A 15,471-nucleotide genomic window follows, 5' to 3' on the forward strand; every position below is an offset into this window, starting at 1 on the left:
AAATATACGTATATATAAAATATTTATGTAATATTAAATATTTATGGCCAGATTGAAGTATAAGAAACGAATAGCTTGCTTTATCAATCATATACATTGTAATTGCTGATCAGACATAAACATTATTATAAAATAATATTATAACAAAAGATATAAATATACGACATGATGTACATGCTTGATGACGTGAAAATATCCCTTTTCTGTCTCCCCTGATTTTTTTAAAAACGCGACATTGGAAAGGCGATATTATTACAGCGAAATTGAACAGTACAAATATCGTGCGTCGCAGCGACTGTCGCGCAAAATATCGAGAATCGCTTCGCGTGTTTAGTGTCGCGGTTTGAAATTAGACCGCGATACACGAGATTCGGATAATATGGGCGATATTTGAATAATAAAATATCGTGCGTCGCCGCGACTGTCGCACAAAATATCGTGCGTCGCTTCGTGTGTCTAGTGTCGCCCTTTGAACGCGAGACACGACACACGAAGCGATACACGAAATTATTTAAGACAGTCGCAGCGACGCACGATGTTTCTCGCGACAGTCGCGGCGACGCACGATATTTCTCACGATATATTTAACACGATAAATCGCCTTTTGGGCTTCCTACACAAGGGCGATATATCGTGTTAAATATATTGTTCGTCGCCGCGATTGTCGCGCAAAATATCGTGCGTCGCCGCGATTGTCGCGCAAAATATTGTGCGTCGCCGCGACTGTCGCGAAAAATATCGTGTATCGCTTCGTGTATCTAGTGTCGCCCTAAATAAAAGAAGGGCGAGATTATAGATGGCAATATCCGGATTCCGTAGTATTTAATGATCGACACTGTTATTGTTATTCGTGTCGCATGTATTAATCTATCAACTTAGGAAATCTAGATATTAATCTGTATATATTACGTATCAGTTTTGATTCACTGACCACTTTTTTTCGTACACATACACCAATACAATATGTCATAGGAACAAATCTTGTGCACATGTTTACGTTTGAACATTGCGATAAGACATAAGTTGTTAAATGTTTCAACTTAAAATAGTTTTAAATAATTGCAGGACTTATTTGTGCAATCAACGGACTGTATCCTCAGGCTTATTATATAATAAAAGTTTTGATAAAATTTAATGAGTCAAATTAATAAAATACACACTAAATGGAGCTGCTGTTAATAAATAAGTTGCGTACATAGGTACATAATTTCTCTTTCTCGAAAATTTGCAAATGAAAAACATTTCAGAAACAAACATTAATTTTACTTTTCATGATTAACTTAATGCATTAACTGTATTAAAATGATTCATAACCTCTTTTGAACTTAACTTATTTGACGTTTTAGGAAAATATCGATGTATACTCGATTGACGTGAAGTCATACATAATGTGTGTTTCCAATTCACATTGTTAGTGCACGTCGCCCATAATTAAGAGAAACACACACAACACTATAGCAATTTTATTATACATGATATTCTTTTATCTACTTTTATTTTTTTATAAGGGGAAGTAATTGATTCATAAAAATCGGAATTGTATTCTAGAATATGCATGCATAAAGCTTGGACATAATCGGCAGACTATACAAGTTGAAATAATTAACAGCTTCTAACAGTTACACTTGCTTAAAGAGAAATTCCCTTTCTTGTTCCAGATTTCTCCAGTAAATGCACTTATTCTCAGAGAAACTGACCGCTCAAATGACATAAGACGAATTTTCGCATGACGCATGCCATACGTTGTCACCAGTCATGTGGATGATCTTCTAAATCGTGGAAAAAATTAAAAGTGAAGTGAAATCATTACATGTTCACATCTTTACAACGAAAATGACATTATAAACAAATATTAATACGATTTTGTAAAGTCAATACAGTATTCAATAGTAAGTAATATAATAAATAACGCATAAATCCAAATATAGTTCACTAGATACTAAACAAACACAAAAAGCAGTTATATAGTCCAGAGTCATTATTTCAACTACAATTACAGTGGTCAGTAACTTAAGTATTGCCTTCGTGAACATTTACTTTATAATTATGCACCGTGTTATGCCCTCTTCGTCAACGTACGCCATACTGAGATGTATCTACCGGCAACACTGTAATCATTGTAATTAAAATGGCGTTACTTGATGCCATAATATACTCAAGTTGCACGCTTTACCAATTAAATGGTTGACTATTTAGAAACCGGAATTTAGTTGCACTAGTTTGAGGTTGATATCCAAAGTGTATGGTTTAGAAATGGATGCTTTTGTTTTCCTGATGATTTCCTCATTTATAACAGGTAAGACACTTGAAATTTTTATCTAGCTTTTAAACTAAGCGACAATAATGGTGCGACTATTCGCACTTCTCTGGGAAACGACATTGTTCTTTAATTGAAATACAATTAAGGTAGTGCACCTCTAATGGGCACATATCCAAATATAATCTAATTAATTATTTTCTTAATCAGCATCATTTCACTGAACTACATGCAAATTTGTAGGTAGGCTTTCCATGCTTTTTAAAAAAATATACCGATTTTTTCAAAACCACCCCCACGCTCGGCTTTTGTCCAGTTTATTTTCACCCCTGGGGTATATAAAAGTTCCATAATTCATTCAAATTTCCAAATATGGGCATGCAGTTGGTGTGTACAGATGCTGTAAAGGTGTTTAAAGTTTAAACAAGATGAAATAAGTATTCTTTTACAGACATTTATTTTTTACAAATTTTTATCTATGAAAGAGCACCATGAAATGTAAGTGATTTCAGCCAAGTAAAAATTGGGTCGGTTAAAAACAAAGTGTCATAAAATTCAAAATAGTATCATTTAAGTCATATTTTAAACTTAGTTTTTATAGAAACAATATATACAGCAAAAATACCAAGAACTAGACAGATTTACCGTTTACTTTTTGAAATAAAAATAAAAATGCAACATGCATGGTTCGTATTTTCAACAGTAAATCACCCAATTTCGCCATAACGTTGTTTTAATTTTAATAATTGAAAAATGTGCATAAAAATTGCAACATATTTAACAATAAATATAGCTTATATGCCATATTAAATCAAATTACGTTAGAAAATAAATAAAACGCGTCGCAAAAAAGTATACGTCGTCGGCAGGATTCGAACCTGCGCGGGAATATCCCAAAAGATTTCTAGTCTATCGCCTTAACCACTAGGCTACGGCACCTAATAGTAGGCTCTTCAACCTTCGAAGAAATCGCGGGAAATCATTAGAGGTGCACTACCTTAATTCGTATAATTATTACAGAGTGTTATCCGAGTGAGTTTTTGCTCGAACAACTTTGCATTCTAATGAAGGAAACTTTGCCATAGACATTCACATCTTTAAAGTGTTACACTATAAATAGTGGCTAGAATATGAGAATGTATGCGATGTGTAAATTGATAAATACGACGTGCAGAACACGATTTTCTCTGCGGTACTGTGACTTTGTTTATAAATGAAATACATGTACATATTTAGTCACTAGTGCTATCTTGCCATTGTTTATGTCAAAATGAAAATTTAATTCACAATCTTTTATGAACAATAAATACTAACACACACTAGGATTTGTTGTGGATCAATATACGGTAGCTGAAATGCAATCCCCATAATAGTGTTTGTCGAAAAGAAAAAAAAAGTGAGAAAAACAACAAGCATGTAATCGCAAATATTTATTATGCAATGAACTAAAACTTTTCATCGTTGTCTATAAATGATCAGAACTGTGCAATACCATCTGATGTGGACGAATAGGAATAACTTGACTTAGAACAAAAGTCTATTTCTACTGCTAACTTTTTTTACCTATCTTAGAATTACAATAACCGCCAACAACCACCAATATCTCTTTCCCAATACGACTCTCATGTTTAAAATGATTTTTTTTCAGACTCTGTCTATAGCGTGTCCAATCAGGTTATAAGTAAGAACCTGCGTGACTTCTTATTTACCGGATATGACGTCAGCATACTTCCACAGTGTACTTCCGGTGAGAAGGTGACGCTTAATGTGGACATGGCGCTGAGGCAAATATTGGAATTGGTATGCATGCCATGTTTTGGAGCAATTCTCAGATTATTAAACAAAAGCGATTGTCAAAAATCCACTTCGCAAAACATCAACAACGTTAAATGCTCTTAATAATAAGAAATGACCAAAAGTTCATACTTCAAAAAACAAAAAGATTCCAACGTAAAATAATTGTTTCAAAGGTTTTCTACACTGGTTGAAATTGGTACATTGCAAACAAATTTAACCTCATTTTAAAATAACGTTTGCATACAATTATGTTAAACAACAGAATTGTATCTCTGTTGTTGTTTTTTTTTTCTTCAAAATTTCATCACTATTTAACACGCACGTAATGGAATCACCAACTAGTAATAAGCGCTTCAAACACAAAAACAGTAGTTACAAAATGTACGGTATGTGATATTTGTTTAGTAAATCAACCTGTACAGCAGTTTTCAGTTCATAACTAGAGTTTTCAACATATTGAAAAGTACGCCGGTACATAGTAGAACAGTTTTGGTACATTTTCAACGATATTTACGTATCGAAGAAGTAAATATTAAAATACGTTGTATTGAATAAGACTGCACGGAGTAAACGTGTTCAAATCTCAATTTGTTTGTTATTGTGTTTTTCATAAATGTACATGTTTTGCGTTCGAATGTATCAAGTCTAACTGAGACTGCTGTTTTCAGAACGAGAGAGACCAAATACTGACTGCAAATATTTGGATGAGAACTGTAAGTGATATTTTATTGATCACAACTATATACATTACAAGATAAGTATTAATGCAAAGCATCAAAGGGCGTCGGGAATTTCAGTGTAAAAGGCACTCAATGAAGTTACATGGAACGATTTTTTTCTACTGTAAATATAAATATATTGGCAGATTATTTTAAACAAAATAGAAAAAGATACTGGTATAACCAGTATCTATGATTTTGTGTTATAACCCCCAAATAACCATTATCTATGATCTTGTGTTATAACCCCCAAATAACCATTATCTATGATTTTGTGTTGAAACCCCCAAATATTTAATAGTTCATTTAATTTGCATTGGTTTCTTTTTTTTTACTGGCATCCGTGTGCAGTTTTCATTAATGGAACAGAACTGTGTAGGTTTTAAAAAATCTGCTTCATCTTGTAAGCGTAATTTCATATTTTTCATTTTTCTCAACGTCAAGGTGAGATGATTCTGAACTTATTCTTACGTTGCTCGTTTACGATAGGGGTTGAGTACTCATTGATATGAAAACAATGTACAAGTTTTAATGTGTTTACGACCCCCCCCCCACCCTCTCACACATATCTTTCATGGGCATAATAAAAACAAAAAATGGATACAATAAAACAGCATATTTATTTAAACTAAAATGTCTACATCAAAACAAAAAGTTAACATAGAACACAAATAAAATAATTTGATTATACTGGGGCTCGAACCTTGGGCCTCTCACATAGGAAGCGAGCGTGTAACCACTACTCTACGGAACCGCTTGAAAAATCACCTTCTAACTAAGATATTAATAAGCTATTAATAGTCTGTTTAAATGTAAACCCGGAAGTTTAAACGCTGGATAGTGAGCGGGGTCAAAGGTCCATACCAAAGGGTCCATACTACTGGCAAGATACGGGTCAGGCCTGCGGCCTTCTATATGCGGTTCTTAAAAAAACCTGTTGGAGGACTTGATAGTAATGAGACGGGGGTGCTGTGATTGTGCTCCTCATTGATAAGCGGCTGCTTCCTTTATCAAGACTCATTATTACAATTAATAATGCGTGTCGCGCTTTGCGCTCTATAGCGCCTTTATTAGTAACTAGGTGGTTGCTAGGATAGTGGAACAAAGAAGTTTTGTTTTTATACAAAACCAGAAAGTTTTACCGGTTCGCGTATTTGCCCAGCCCCTGTAATCTTTTATTATTGCCCAGTCCCTGTGATCAGTTATTAACTAAAATAATTAGCTTTGCATTATTGGCAATAAATGTTGTAGTAAATGTAATAAGCACAAATGCAGTACTTATTTACACTAATTTACACAAAAATCACCACTATGCAAGATATTCTGACAACAAAAATATATATTTGATCCGTAAAATAACTTCTCCTCCCATAAGCGAAAAAAAACGTATTACATACTAGTCGCCGCACTTCAGTGCGACGCCAATAAGCAAATTTCACGTGGTAAAAAACATAACCAGAACGTGGCAATTCTATGAAACCAGGTTCAACATTTTAGTTATTAATTTATAGTTGTTAATTAATACCGACATCAAAACTCAAGTTCTGGATCGCCAAGTGTCTGTCTGTGTTTTATGCCATATCGGCCTTGACCTTGATCCAACTGGCCCCAAATGCAAACCCAAGCTAGGTCTTAATTTAAGCTAACAAACACAATTTTAGAACAATACCAGCATAAAAAAACTAAATTATTTGAGCGGGAATCGTTTTAATTTTTTATTAAAAGTGACCTCGAGTCCTAACTAGTGTCGCGTTCTGAGAAAACTGGGCATAATGCATGTGCGTAAAGTGTCGTCCCAGATTAGCCTGTGCAGTCCACACAGGCTAATCAGGGACGACACTTTCCGCTTTTATGACATTTTTCGTTTAAATGAAGTCTCTTCTTATCAAAAATCCAATTTAGGCGGAAAGTGTCGTCCCTGATTAGCCTGTGCGGACTGCACAGGCTAATCTGGGACGACACTTTACGCACATGCATTTAGCCCAGTTTTCTCAGAACGCGACTCACTAGATCTCTAAGCTAGATATACATGTGAGTTGCCTACACACAAAAGCAAATGTTTATTATCAAGAAAAACGCAGTTGAGAAAATGATTCAGTGTGTAATGACAAATCCAAACAAAAAAGACAATTGGTAATGCGTCTTGAATATTTAACGTGTAATTATCAAATATTCGGACACAATAGCATCTGCTGTTGTGTTCAAGTTATATAATTGTTTCGTTCCAAACAATATCATATCCTTACAGAATTGGAACGACTGTCGCCTTCAATGGGACACCATCAGTTATAACAACATTACATACCTTACTGTGACCTTCCACGATGTCTGGAAACCAGATACAACACTTTATGACAGGTATCTGTATCAATAACTGGCTGTACATATCAATAACTGGCTTCCAATGATTTTGAAGCCAGATATAACGCGTTATGACAGCGTCTTATATTTTCCAAACTGGACTTCCCAGATGTCTGAAATGGACACAACATTTTATGATGTTATCACTTATTTAACTTCCAATGATTTTTTATTATTTTTGATCGTTAATGAAATTATTTGAAATTACAAACTTTGGTCGAATTTGTCATTATAAATTATGTCAATTTCCTTTCTTATGATATCCGACAAAATGTAAAACTTCATAAATATTTCAAGAAAACCAACGTGCTTTAAGTTCTTACGCTTAGGCTGCGAAGGACTGCGTGGGTTTAAAGTTGCGCAATCCTGTTAGATATCATGCAATACGTTCAAGCACTGGTGTTGTGCTTGAAATGTCTTGACGCTCATGTTCAACACAACAAACAATAAAGTGCACTTATCTCTGACTATGTTCTGTTTGTAAGTAAACGCCATGAACGTGTTGACAAGAATCACGGATGCTCAAACAGTCAAACCCTCCGGTAGATACATCTTAGATTATTGGGCGAAGTGTCAAGATATATTTCAAATTCAACCCTTGTTAAATGCCCTTACATTAGTTGCAATAATTCACGTTCAGCATTTTAACCCAGAGGGTTATAAAGGTTTGCTCTCAGCGCCGCCATATCAAAAATGTTCAAAGGCTCTGGGAGTACGTTTATATGGACAAATCCTTATAATTATAGTTCCAGTGCCGACTTTCTTTGTATCACTTAGAAACTTGTTTGTACCTGTTTTCAGTATTACATTATAAGTTTTTCATTAATTTAACAAACATGGTTGTCTTTTACAATATTTTGTTATGAAAATAATATTAGTGATACAACCTTGCCTTGTCTCAAATCCGCAAAAAAAAAAAAAATCCCGAACAATCAGAAAAAAACGCGCTTGAACGAACAATCGACTCAATGATAAATGTCCTGTATTACATTGCACAGTTTTCAATTGATTCCAATGTTGAACATCGTATCAAACATTTTAGCGTTTTAATGTTTACAACGTTTGATTTGATTTCAATACATACATTAACCCATTTATGCCTAGCGTCTAAAAAAAGGCCTTGGCAAACAGCGTAGACCTAGTTGAGACGCCACCATATGCGGCGTCTCATCTGGGTCACCGCTGTTTGCTTAAAGGAATTACTGTAAGAAATATTCTAAATACAGAAATAAATATACTAGACATCCCTAATTTGGAAATAAATCGATCCAAGTAAGAAGGATGGGAGAGTCCACTTGGCATAAATGAGTTAATTAATGTACTATAAAAATACATAATTAACAGAAAAAACGAATGACACGTGTGTATGTCGTAACATAATCCCTCTTCAGCGCCGGGGAAGAGGTCATGTTTCCGGGATGGGAAGACTTCCGGGTATCCATATCCAATTCCGGTCAAGTGACCTACAACTTCCCGTCCGTGGTTAAAAGTATATGCAGGGTCAATGTCAAATACTTTCCGTTCGACACGCAGGAATGCAACCTTAAGTTTGGGTCATGGTCGTATAACGGATTCGACCTTGACATTGTCAACAGAAATTCAAACGGTAGCTTTTCCTCTATTCACGCCTTTGAAATCTTATTTTTAATTGCACTCGGTTAAAGTAAATTAAACATTTTTGTTTTAAAATGTTTAAAAAGTTTTTTTAATTTCTAAATTTTAGTTTACTTTAACCATATTGAATACATTTAAGTAGTGGATTAAGAGACATTTTCAATATAATGCTTAATATGACTAGAACTATGTCTGAAGATGACAACTATCCCCCCTCCGATGGCTGTTTCAAGCAAGTGCAATACTTGAGTATTAGTACAATAAATAAAAAGATTTTTTTCGTTCCGTAATTACATTGAAAAAATACAAAGACAAGCAGCTTGACGTTGATTTATTGCATCTATTGCCTACGTTCATGGACAGATACGCTTGCATAAAAAACCTACAAAAACAGCACTATTATACCGAAGTCCTTTGGCACACTGTTAATTGTTTGCGACACAATGTACGTATTTAAAATGTTGTTTATATCTAAAATCTACCTTAATTCAATGGCATATAAATCTGCAATAAGTAGCGCGAACAAATATTACGTTATTGACCTAAACGGCATAACCGACATACCTTAAACTAATAACCAGAATGATTAAAAATCATACGTTCCTATTTCTCTGAAGAGCTGTTTAAAATAATTTATAAGAATAAAACAATAAATATTTCTCTTAAAATGAATGTTAATATAGTTTTCAGATAGTGCGCGCCTCTTGCTGTGTACATGTATACATTTAGTTTTTTCTGTTATCTTTGTAAGATTTATGAATTTTTCATTGAACAATGTATCAATTTGTTGTTTGTGTTTTGAATGTTAATAGCTCTATTCATATTATGATCATTTGTGGCAGAAAAATATTGCGCCCAACGTAGCATTTATATAACGTCTAATGGCAAGTATGAATTGTACGCATACTCGTGTTTAAGAACAACAGGTATATTCTCAGGTGACCTCGATAACTTTATTGAGCACACCGAGTGGAAAATACGCAAACTTCCGGCGGAGCGTCATGAGTTCTACTACAACTGCTGCCCGGAACCCTATCCTGACGTCACCTTTACCATCGTCATGGAGCGGCGGCCAGCGTTCTACCTACTTACAATGCTGCTCCCGTGTATTCTGACGTCATGTGTGGCGGCGCTGGGGTTTCTGCTACCGGTTGAGTCGGGCGAGAAGGTTTCCCTGGAAATCACGGTGCTTTTGTCATTGGCAGTGTTCCTGTTGTTGGTGTCTGAATCGCTACCGCCATCATCCGACGATTTCCCCGTCATAGGTATACCAGAATCATCTTGAGTGATAATTGAATTTATATACTGGCATGTGTACTAGGAATCGGTATATGACCCCGATACGTCTGTGAGTTTGTATCCATTCGTACCTTTCCTTTTGTAATGGATTTACCGGTATATCTGTCTTCTTGTTGATTAAATTTCTTTAACAGATATGCATTTGCACTAATCTTCCTCTGAGATAATCAATCTTAAGACATGATATACTAAATTAAACTGTGTGGTAATTGGTATGTGACCATTCTGACTTAAGTATTGTGACTATTTGATCCATTCATGCATTGCCATAGGCAATCGATCGTAGTTATGACAGCTGTTTTTATTTATCAGATGCAAATGTATTCGTTAAAGAACAGGCAGTCGCATAGTAAATAAAAGCAGTACATTACATACATCTGGTAGGTCATTTATCATATACATCTGGTCGGTAACTTAATATATACATCTGGTCGGTCATTTATTATATACTCGGTACATCTTGTCGGTAAGTTGATATATACATCTGGAATGTCATTTATTATATACATCTGGTCGGTCATTAATTTTATACATCGGGTCGGTCATTTATTATAAACCTCTGGTAGGTCTTTCGTTATATACGTGTGGTTTTATATACATCTGGTATTGATAATAAACGACACTGACAAATCATGCATTTGGACACTTGTCAAATGATTCTTCTTCGCAGGTTCGTACTTCGCCTGTTCTATGGTATTGGTGTCTTTCTCCCTGCTTCAAACAGTCTTGGTGCTTAACGTGTTTTACAGGGGAACCAATGGACGCAGGGTACCGAGGTAAAATGTGTAAAAAGCAGTGTGGTTTATTTTGCAAACGATATATTTATCATATGGGAATATGATTTGTCATTCAAAACATGTTAAACTAGGTTAAATATTTAAGTATGTTATTTCCGTGGACAGGTTTTTAAGCTGACCGTTAACACCAATAAAAAAACGATTGGACTGAAGATTAAATCCAAATTTTCTTAACTATTTTATGACTACTGAACAATCAACACAAAATTGTTTGCTCACATTCAAAGAATTATGTTTCAGATGGGCAAATGTGTTTTTTCTGCAATTCTTAGGACGTGCGCTATGCATTCAGTCAAACAAAGTAGCGGTGCAATCAGACTCGACGGACGAAGAACAGGTGAGATTTTGCCATAAACAAAACGCGCCCCGAAAATTATCCCAATATATGTGAAAGTTGCATACGGTGTGCACGAAGAAAAATGTGTTGACTTTCTGGTGAGAAGTTGTAAAAGCGCCGCGAATGAGAGAGTAAATATTTAATTAATTCCTGGCGGCTATTAGATGTCCAAAATGTGCTTCAAAATGGTTGCATTAATTTGACTAGTTTGCATTAAGCCAATAGCTATTTTTTTTTGTTTAAACTTATTTATTTAGCTGGATAAAATCGGAAGGCATATTGAGATTTTATGGAGAAAAGTCTTGGTATCTTAAAATAAGATTGGATCTTGAGAGTGGGGATGGCACCGGCACCCACTAATCGATTTGCAGGAACCATTACATAACTACATACTTCATTACCACTACATCACCGCAGGCTTTATAAAAGTGTCATGTTATAATGCAGCATGTTCACCGGGAATACACTTTGCTTCCTATATGGAGGTCCTACTTTCAAAGATGTAAAATATGAGCGCCAAGCGAAAATGGGTTTTATGCCGCATGCGCCAGCGTCGCTCCAGAAAAGGCTGTGCATTCGCGTTGTCTTCTCAGAAGCTACCTGTCTGATATCAAGTCACGCAAGGTATTGTGGTCGTATTTGTGGACAGGCTAGCTCCCGATAACACTGCGCCACTGCGCAGGCTAGTCTGGATCTACGCTAGCCGCAGGTGGCAAGGCGCGGCTCATATTTGAGCATGTATAACTTTGATTAGTTGATCCTCAATAAGGTACAGTTCTTTCTTTTTTTAAGTTTCCTGATGACACAAACAACGCGGATAATAGCGTAGTTCCCATTAACGTCAAGGGAGACGTCCGAAATCACAGCAACATATCTACTCTCAAGTTTCGCGCATTTGAACTTCAAACCACCGGGATTTACCGAAACCCCCATTCTCAACAAACCAACATTCAGAATGACCGGCATTTGTTAGCAAATGAGTCCAGTGACTCAGCTACAACAAATCTTAAGCGTATAGTGGGCCACTTAGAAGAGGATCATCTCAATGAGAGCATTAGTGCCGAATGGAGGGACATCTCTAATGTGATGGACAGGTTCTTCTTTATTCTCTACGCGCTGGTTACGGTGATCACCACGATGTCATTTCTACTCCAAGCGGTTTAGGAAAACAATTCGAAAGATCAACAATGCGTGTGTGTGTTTTTTTCAAATTGAAATTGTTGTTGTTGTTGTTTTTTTAAGTTGCAGTTTAGTTATGAATCCACTGTTCATAGTCCGAACAGCTGGATAGTGACGTGACAGGTGGACATGAAGTGTGAAATGACTGATCTACGCAATGTCATTTATGCAAAGACAGAACCATTAAATTATTTCAATTTTTATTGACATATTACTTAGTACGCAACTATATCCCTTTACAAGCCTCGTAAGAAATATTAAGAATATTTAGCATGTATAATGATTTGTCAAGAGGTGTCATGTATGTTCATAATGTATATTGAAGGTGCAAGATGCATTATGAATGTTCAAGTCTAGTATTCCTGATATAATTTATGAAATATAATACTGCAAACTCATGTATATATTCTTTGGCAGGAAATTTCGTGTTTAAAAGATATAACTTCATGGGCACGTCCATTCGTGGATAACTGACTTTTCCAAAAAAGAAAGCAATACAGCTTAACTGAACTAGCGTTTTACCGGAAATGTTCAGGATCAGAAAAGTAAACAATGTGATGTATACCCCTTTGTCAAGTATCTGGATGTATCTGCATTGCACGACAGGATGTTTGTGATTTCGTTAGATTGAAAGACTTTCGTCTCTTATTTAGAATAAAACAAGAATAATGATAAGGAATATTTTTCGTCGGGATCTTAAATTTTTGGATCTGTTTTACCGACGAAATAAAAACAATATTTTATTAATGATTTTGCAGTTCTATTAACTTTTATAAATGATTATTTGTACATACTTTTTTAGTTCGTATCACCTGTATTTAGAATTGCAATTAACTTTTCTCTAAACACATTTTAAGATTTTCTTGTTTTGTCTGTGGTGCGTCGTTTTATACGACTTTCAATTTACCCCCCAGCTACCCGGGTATTCGCCAAAGAAATAATTATGATCCAAAAGCACTAGTGCACGGTGGTCAATAAGGCCTTCATGTGCTCTGGTATTCTTGCAGAGAATGACGCGGTCGCCCTATTCATCTACATTTTATATTTGTTACCACTTGCTTATGTTTAGCAATATTAAGCAGGGGCAATATGATATTCCGCATAGAGTTCGCAATGGACAAACAGGACTATAACAATACGTTCACTTGTTTTGACTGTGGTTTCGTTTAAATCTGAGTAAGGGATCACAATACATGCACGTGTACTTGTCTTACCGCAACCAATGAAGATGAGATTGACAAACATATTATCGGGTAGACATTAAAGGTGTACTACGGATAATATTCTACTGAGAGAACTTAATATATATACATAAAATGTCGTGTGTGTTTGTTTCGTTGTTTGATTAAGTGTACTAGCTTTCGGCCACACTTAACCCATCTATGCCTAGCGTCTAGAAAAAGGCCTTGGCAAACAGCGTAGACCCAGATGAGACGCCGCATGATGCGGCGTCTCATCAGGGTCTGCTCTGTTTGCTTAAAGGAATTTCTGTTAGAAATATTCTAAATATAGAAATAAATATACTAGACATCCCTAATTTTGGAAATAAATTGATCCAAATTAGAAGGATGAAAAATGAAGAAAATGCTAATTTTAGAAATTCAGCAGACAACATTTTAGCAGACGACAACTTTCCCAGCATGTAAATGGGTTAACTGAGGGCGATACTCTGAGAAACATTAATTTGGACTTTCACCAGTACTCAATTGTCGTTGTGTCCCCAGAGTTGAGGTATATTCACATTCATATTGTTGGATTTCGTATTTTTACTTTACATATGCCTTTTTTTTTAAATTGCGGCTGGTTCGCCCACTTTAATGTCAATAACTGATTAAACATTCGTTGAAATTTCAGTGTGAAATCTGGTGTTATTTCCTACAAAATGAGGTTGCAAAACCGTTTATGTCTAATAGATTTTGTCGCCATTTTCTCTTCTGGCTGCCAAATCGAGATAAGAAGTCATATAGTATTTGTACTATTCTGCACAATCTCTTTGTTTTAAAATAAATAACGAGATTAAGGAGAGAACTTCTTTTGTATATGCTTTATATTTGTTCATTTTCATCATAAATTCCGATAATCTCTTTGAATACAAAAGTGCGACAACGGTCGATGTTTGTGAAAAGCAAGCAGAAAAAAAAAACCCAGGTATTATAGCGTTGCAACGCGAAATGATTGAATGATTTGGAAAGTTCTGTTGTTGTCGTTATATTTTGTGATGCTACGAGGATTGCCTGTATAAAGTATAAAAATACATCACTCATGGTACGAGCACGGATGGCCGGGTTGTGTAAGTGGTAGATTTTTGTCTACAGGGGTCAGTGATTCAAGCCCCATTAAGGGTTACTTTTTTTTCTTTCTTTAATTTTATTATTGTTTTTTTACCAAGGCTTTTTAGATCCAATGTTTACAGTTATCAATATAAAGCATTTCATGACAAACTGCAATACATGCCAAAATCTGTGAAAAGGCCCCTTTAAACGCATATCTAGGCATATCTTTTTACATGTAAATGCTCAGAACCGTTGGGACACAATGATATGTTTGTATGTTCACAGTCCCAGAAAAAAACGTCTATCTTAACAAGAACTTTGTCACCGAAAAACAACAGTCCCCTACTGTGGAACTCTATCCGCATATCGAGTTTTATCAACCTAGCTTAGGTATCTGCTTAAGTTCTCTTACGATCTTGATTTCAGTAGTTATACAAACGTCCATATTCCCGATATAACCTCTATCCACATATCAAGTTTTATCAAAGTGGCTGAAATACTTCTGAATTATATATATGTTAAGCTAAATTCCAATATTTATAGTTTACATAGACATGGGGTATAGAGTTGCTGCGCGCAAACTTTTACCTCAATTTTATCAGTACAAAAAGCGGCACAATTCTGCTGAATTACAGGTCAGAGTTATGGGCCTTGGTCAGTGACAATGCATCAATATCACAAAGATATACGTACTAGTTGCATGCAAAGGAGTTGTGTTCTGAGAAAACTTGGCATAATGCATGTGCGTAAAGTATCGTCCCAGATAAGCCTGTGCAGTCCACACAGGCTAATCAGGGACGACACTTTCCGCTTAAATGGTATTTTTCGTTTAAAGGAA

At 35.4% G+C, this 15,471-nt stretch overlaps 1 protein-coding gene across 2 annotated transcripts; it reads left to right on the forward strand.

Annotated features, from left to right (window-relative positions):
- Positions 1–998: 998 nt before the first annotated feature.
- On the forward strand, positions 999–13,680 carry LOC127878012 (neuronal acetylcholine receptor subunit alpha-9-like). Of its 2 annotated transcripts, XM_052424376.1 has the most exons (10): positions 999–1,118; positions 1,659–1,792; positions 3,906–4,057; positions 4,723–4,767; positions 7,022–7,131; positions 8,526–8,740; positions 9,687–10,013; positions 10,718–10,823; positions 11,085–11,181; positions 11,974–13,680. In XM_052424376.1, the coding sequence occupies exons 3-10, from the start codon at positions 4,031–4,033 to the stop codon at positions 12,343–12,345; spliced, it is 1,299 nt and encodes a 432-aa protein (XP_052280336.1). In that variant the 5' UTR covers positions 999–1,118; positions 1,659–1,792; positions 3,906–4,030; the 3' UTR covers positions 12,346–13,680. The 2 variants fall into 2 exon arrangements, with proteins under 2 accessions (XP_052280336.1, XP_052280335.1); XM_052424375.1 differs by lacking the exons at positions 999–1,118; positions 1,659–1,792 and adding an exon at positions 2,089–2,296.
- Positions 13,681–15,471: the final 1,791 nt, after the last annotated feature.

Source organism: Dreissena polymorpha, chromosome 4 (assembly GCF_020536995.1).
Source record: "Dreissena polymorpha isolate Duluth1 chromosome 4, UMN_Dpol_1.0, whole genome shotgun sequence".
NCBI lineage: Eukaryota > Metazoa > Mollusca > Bivalvia > Myida > Dreissenidae > Dreissena > Dreissena polymorpha.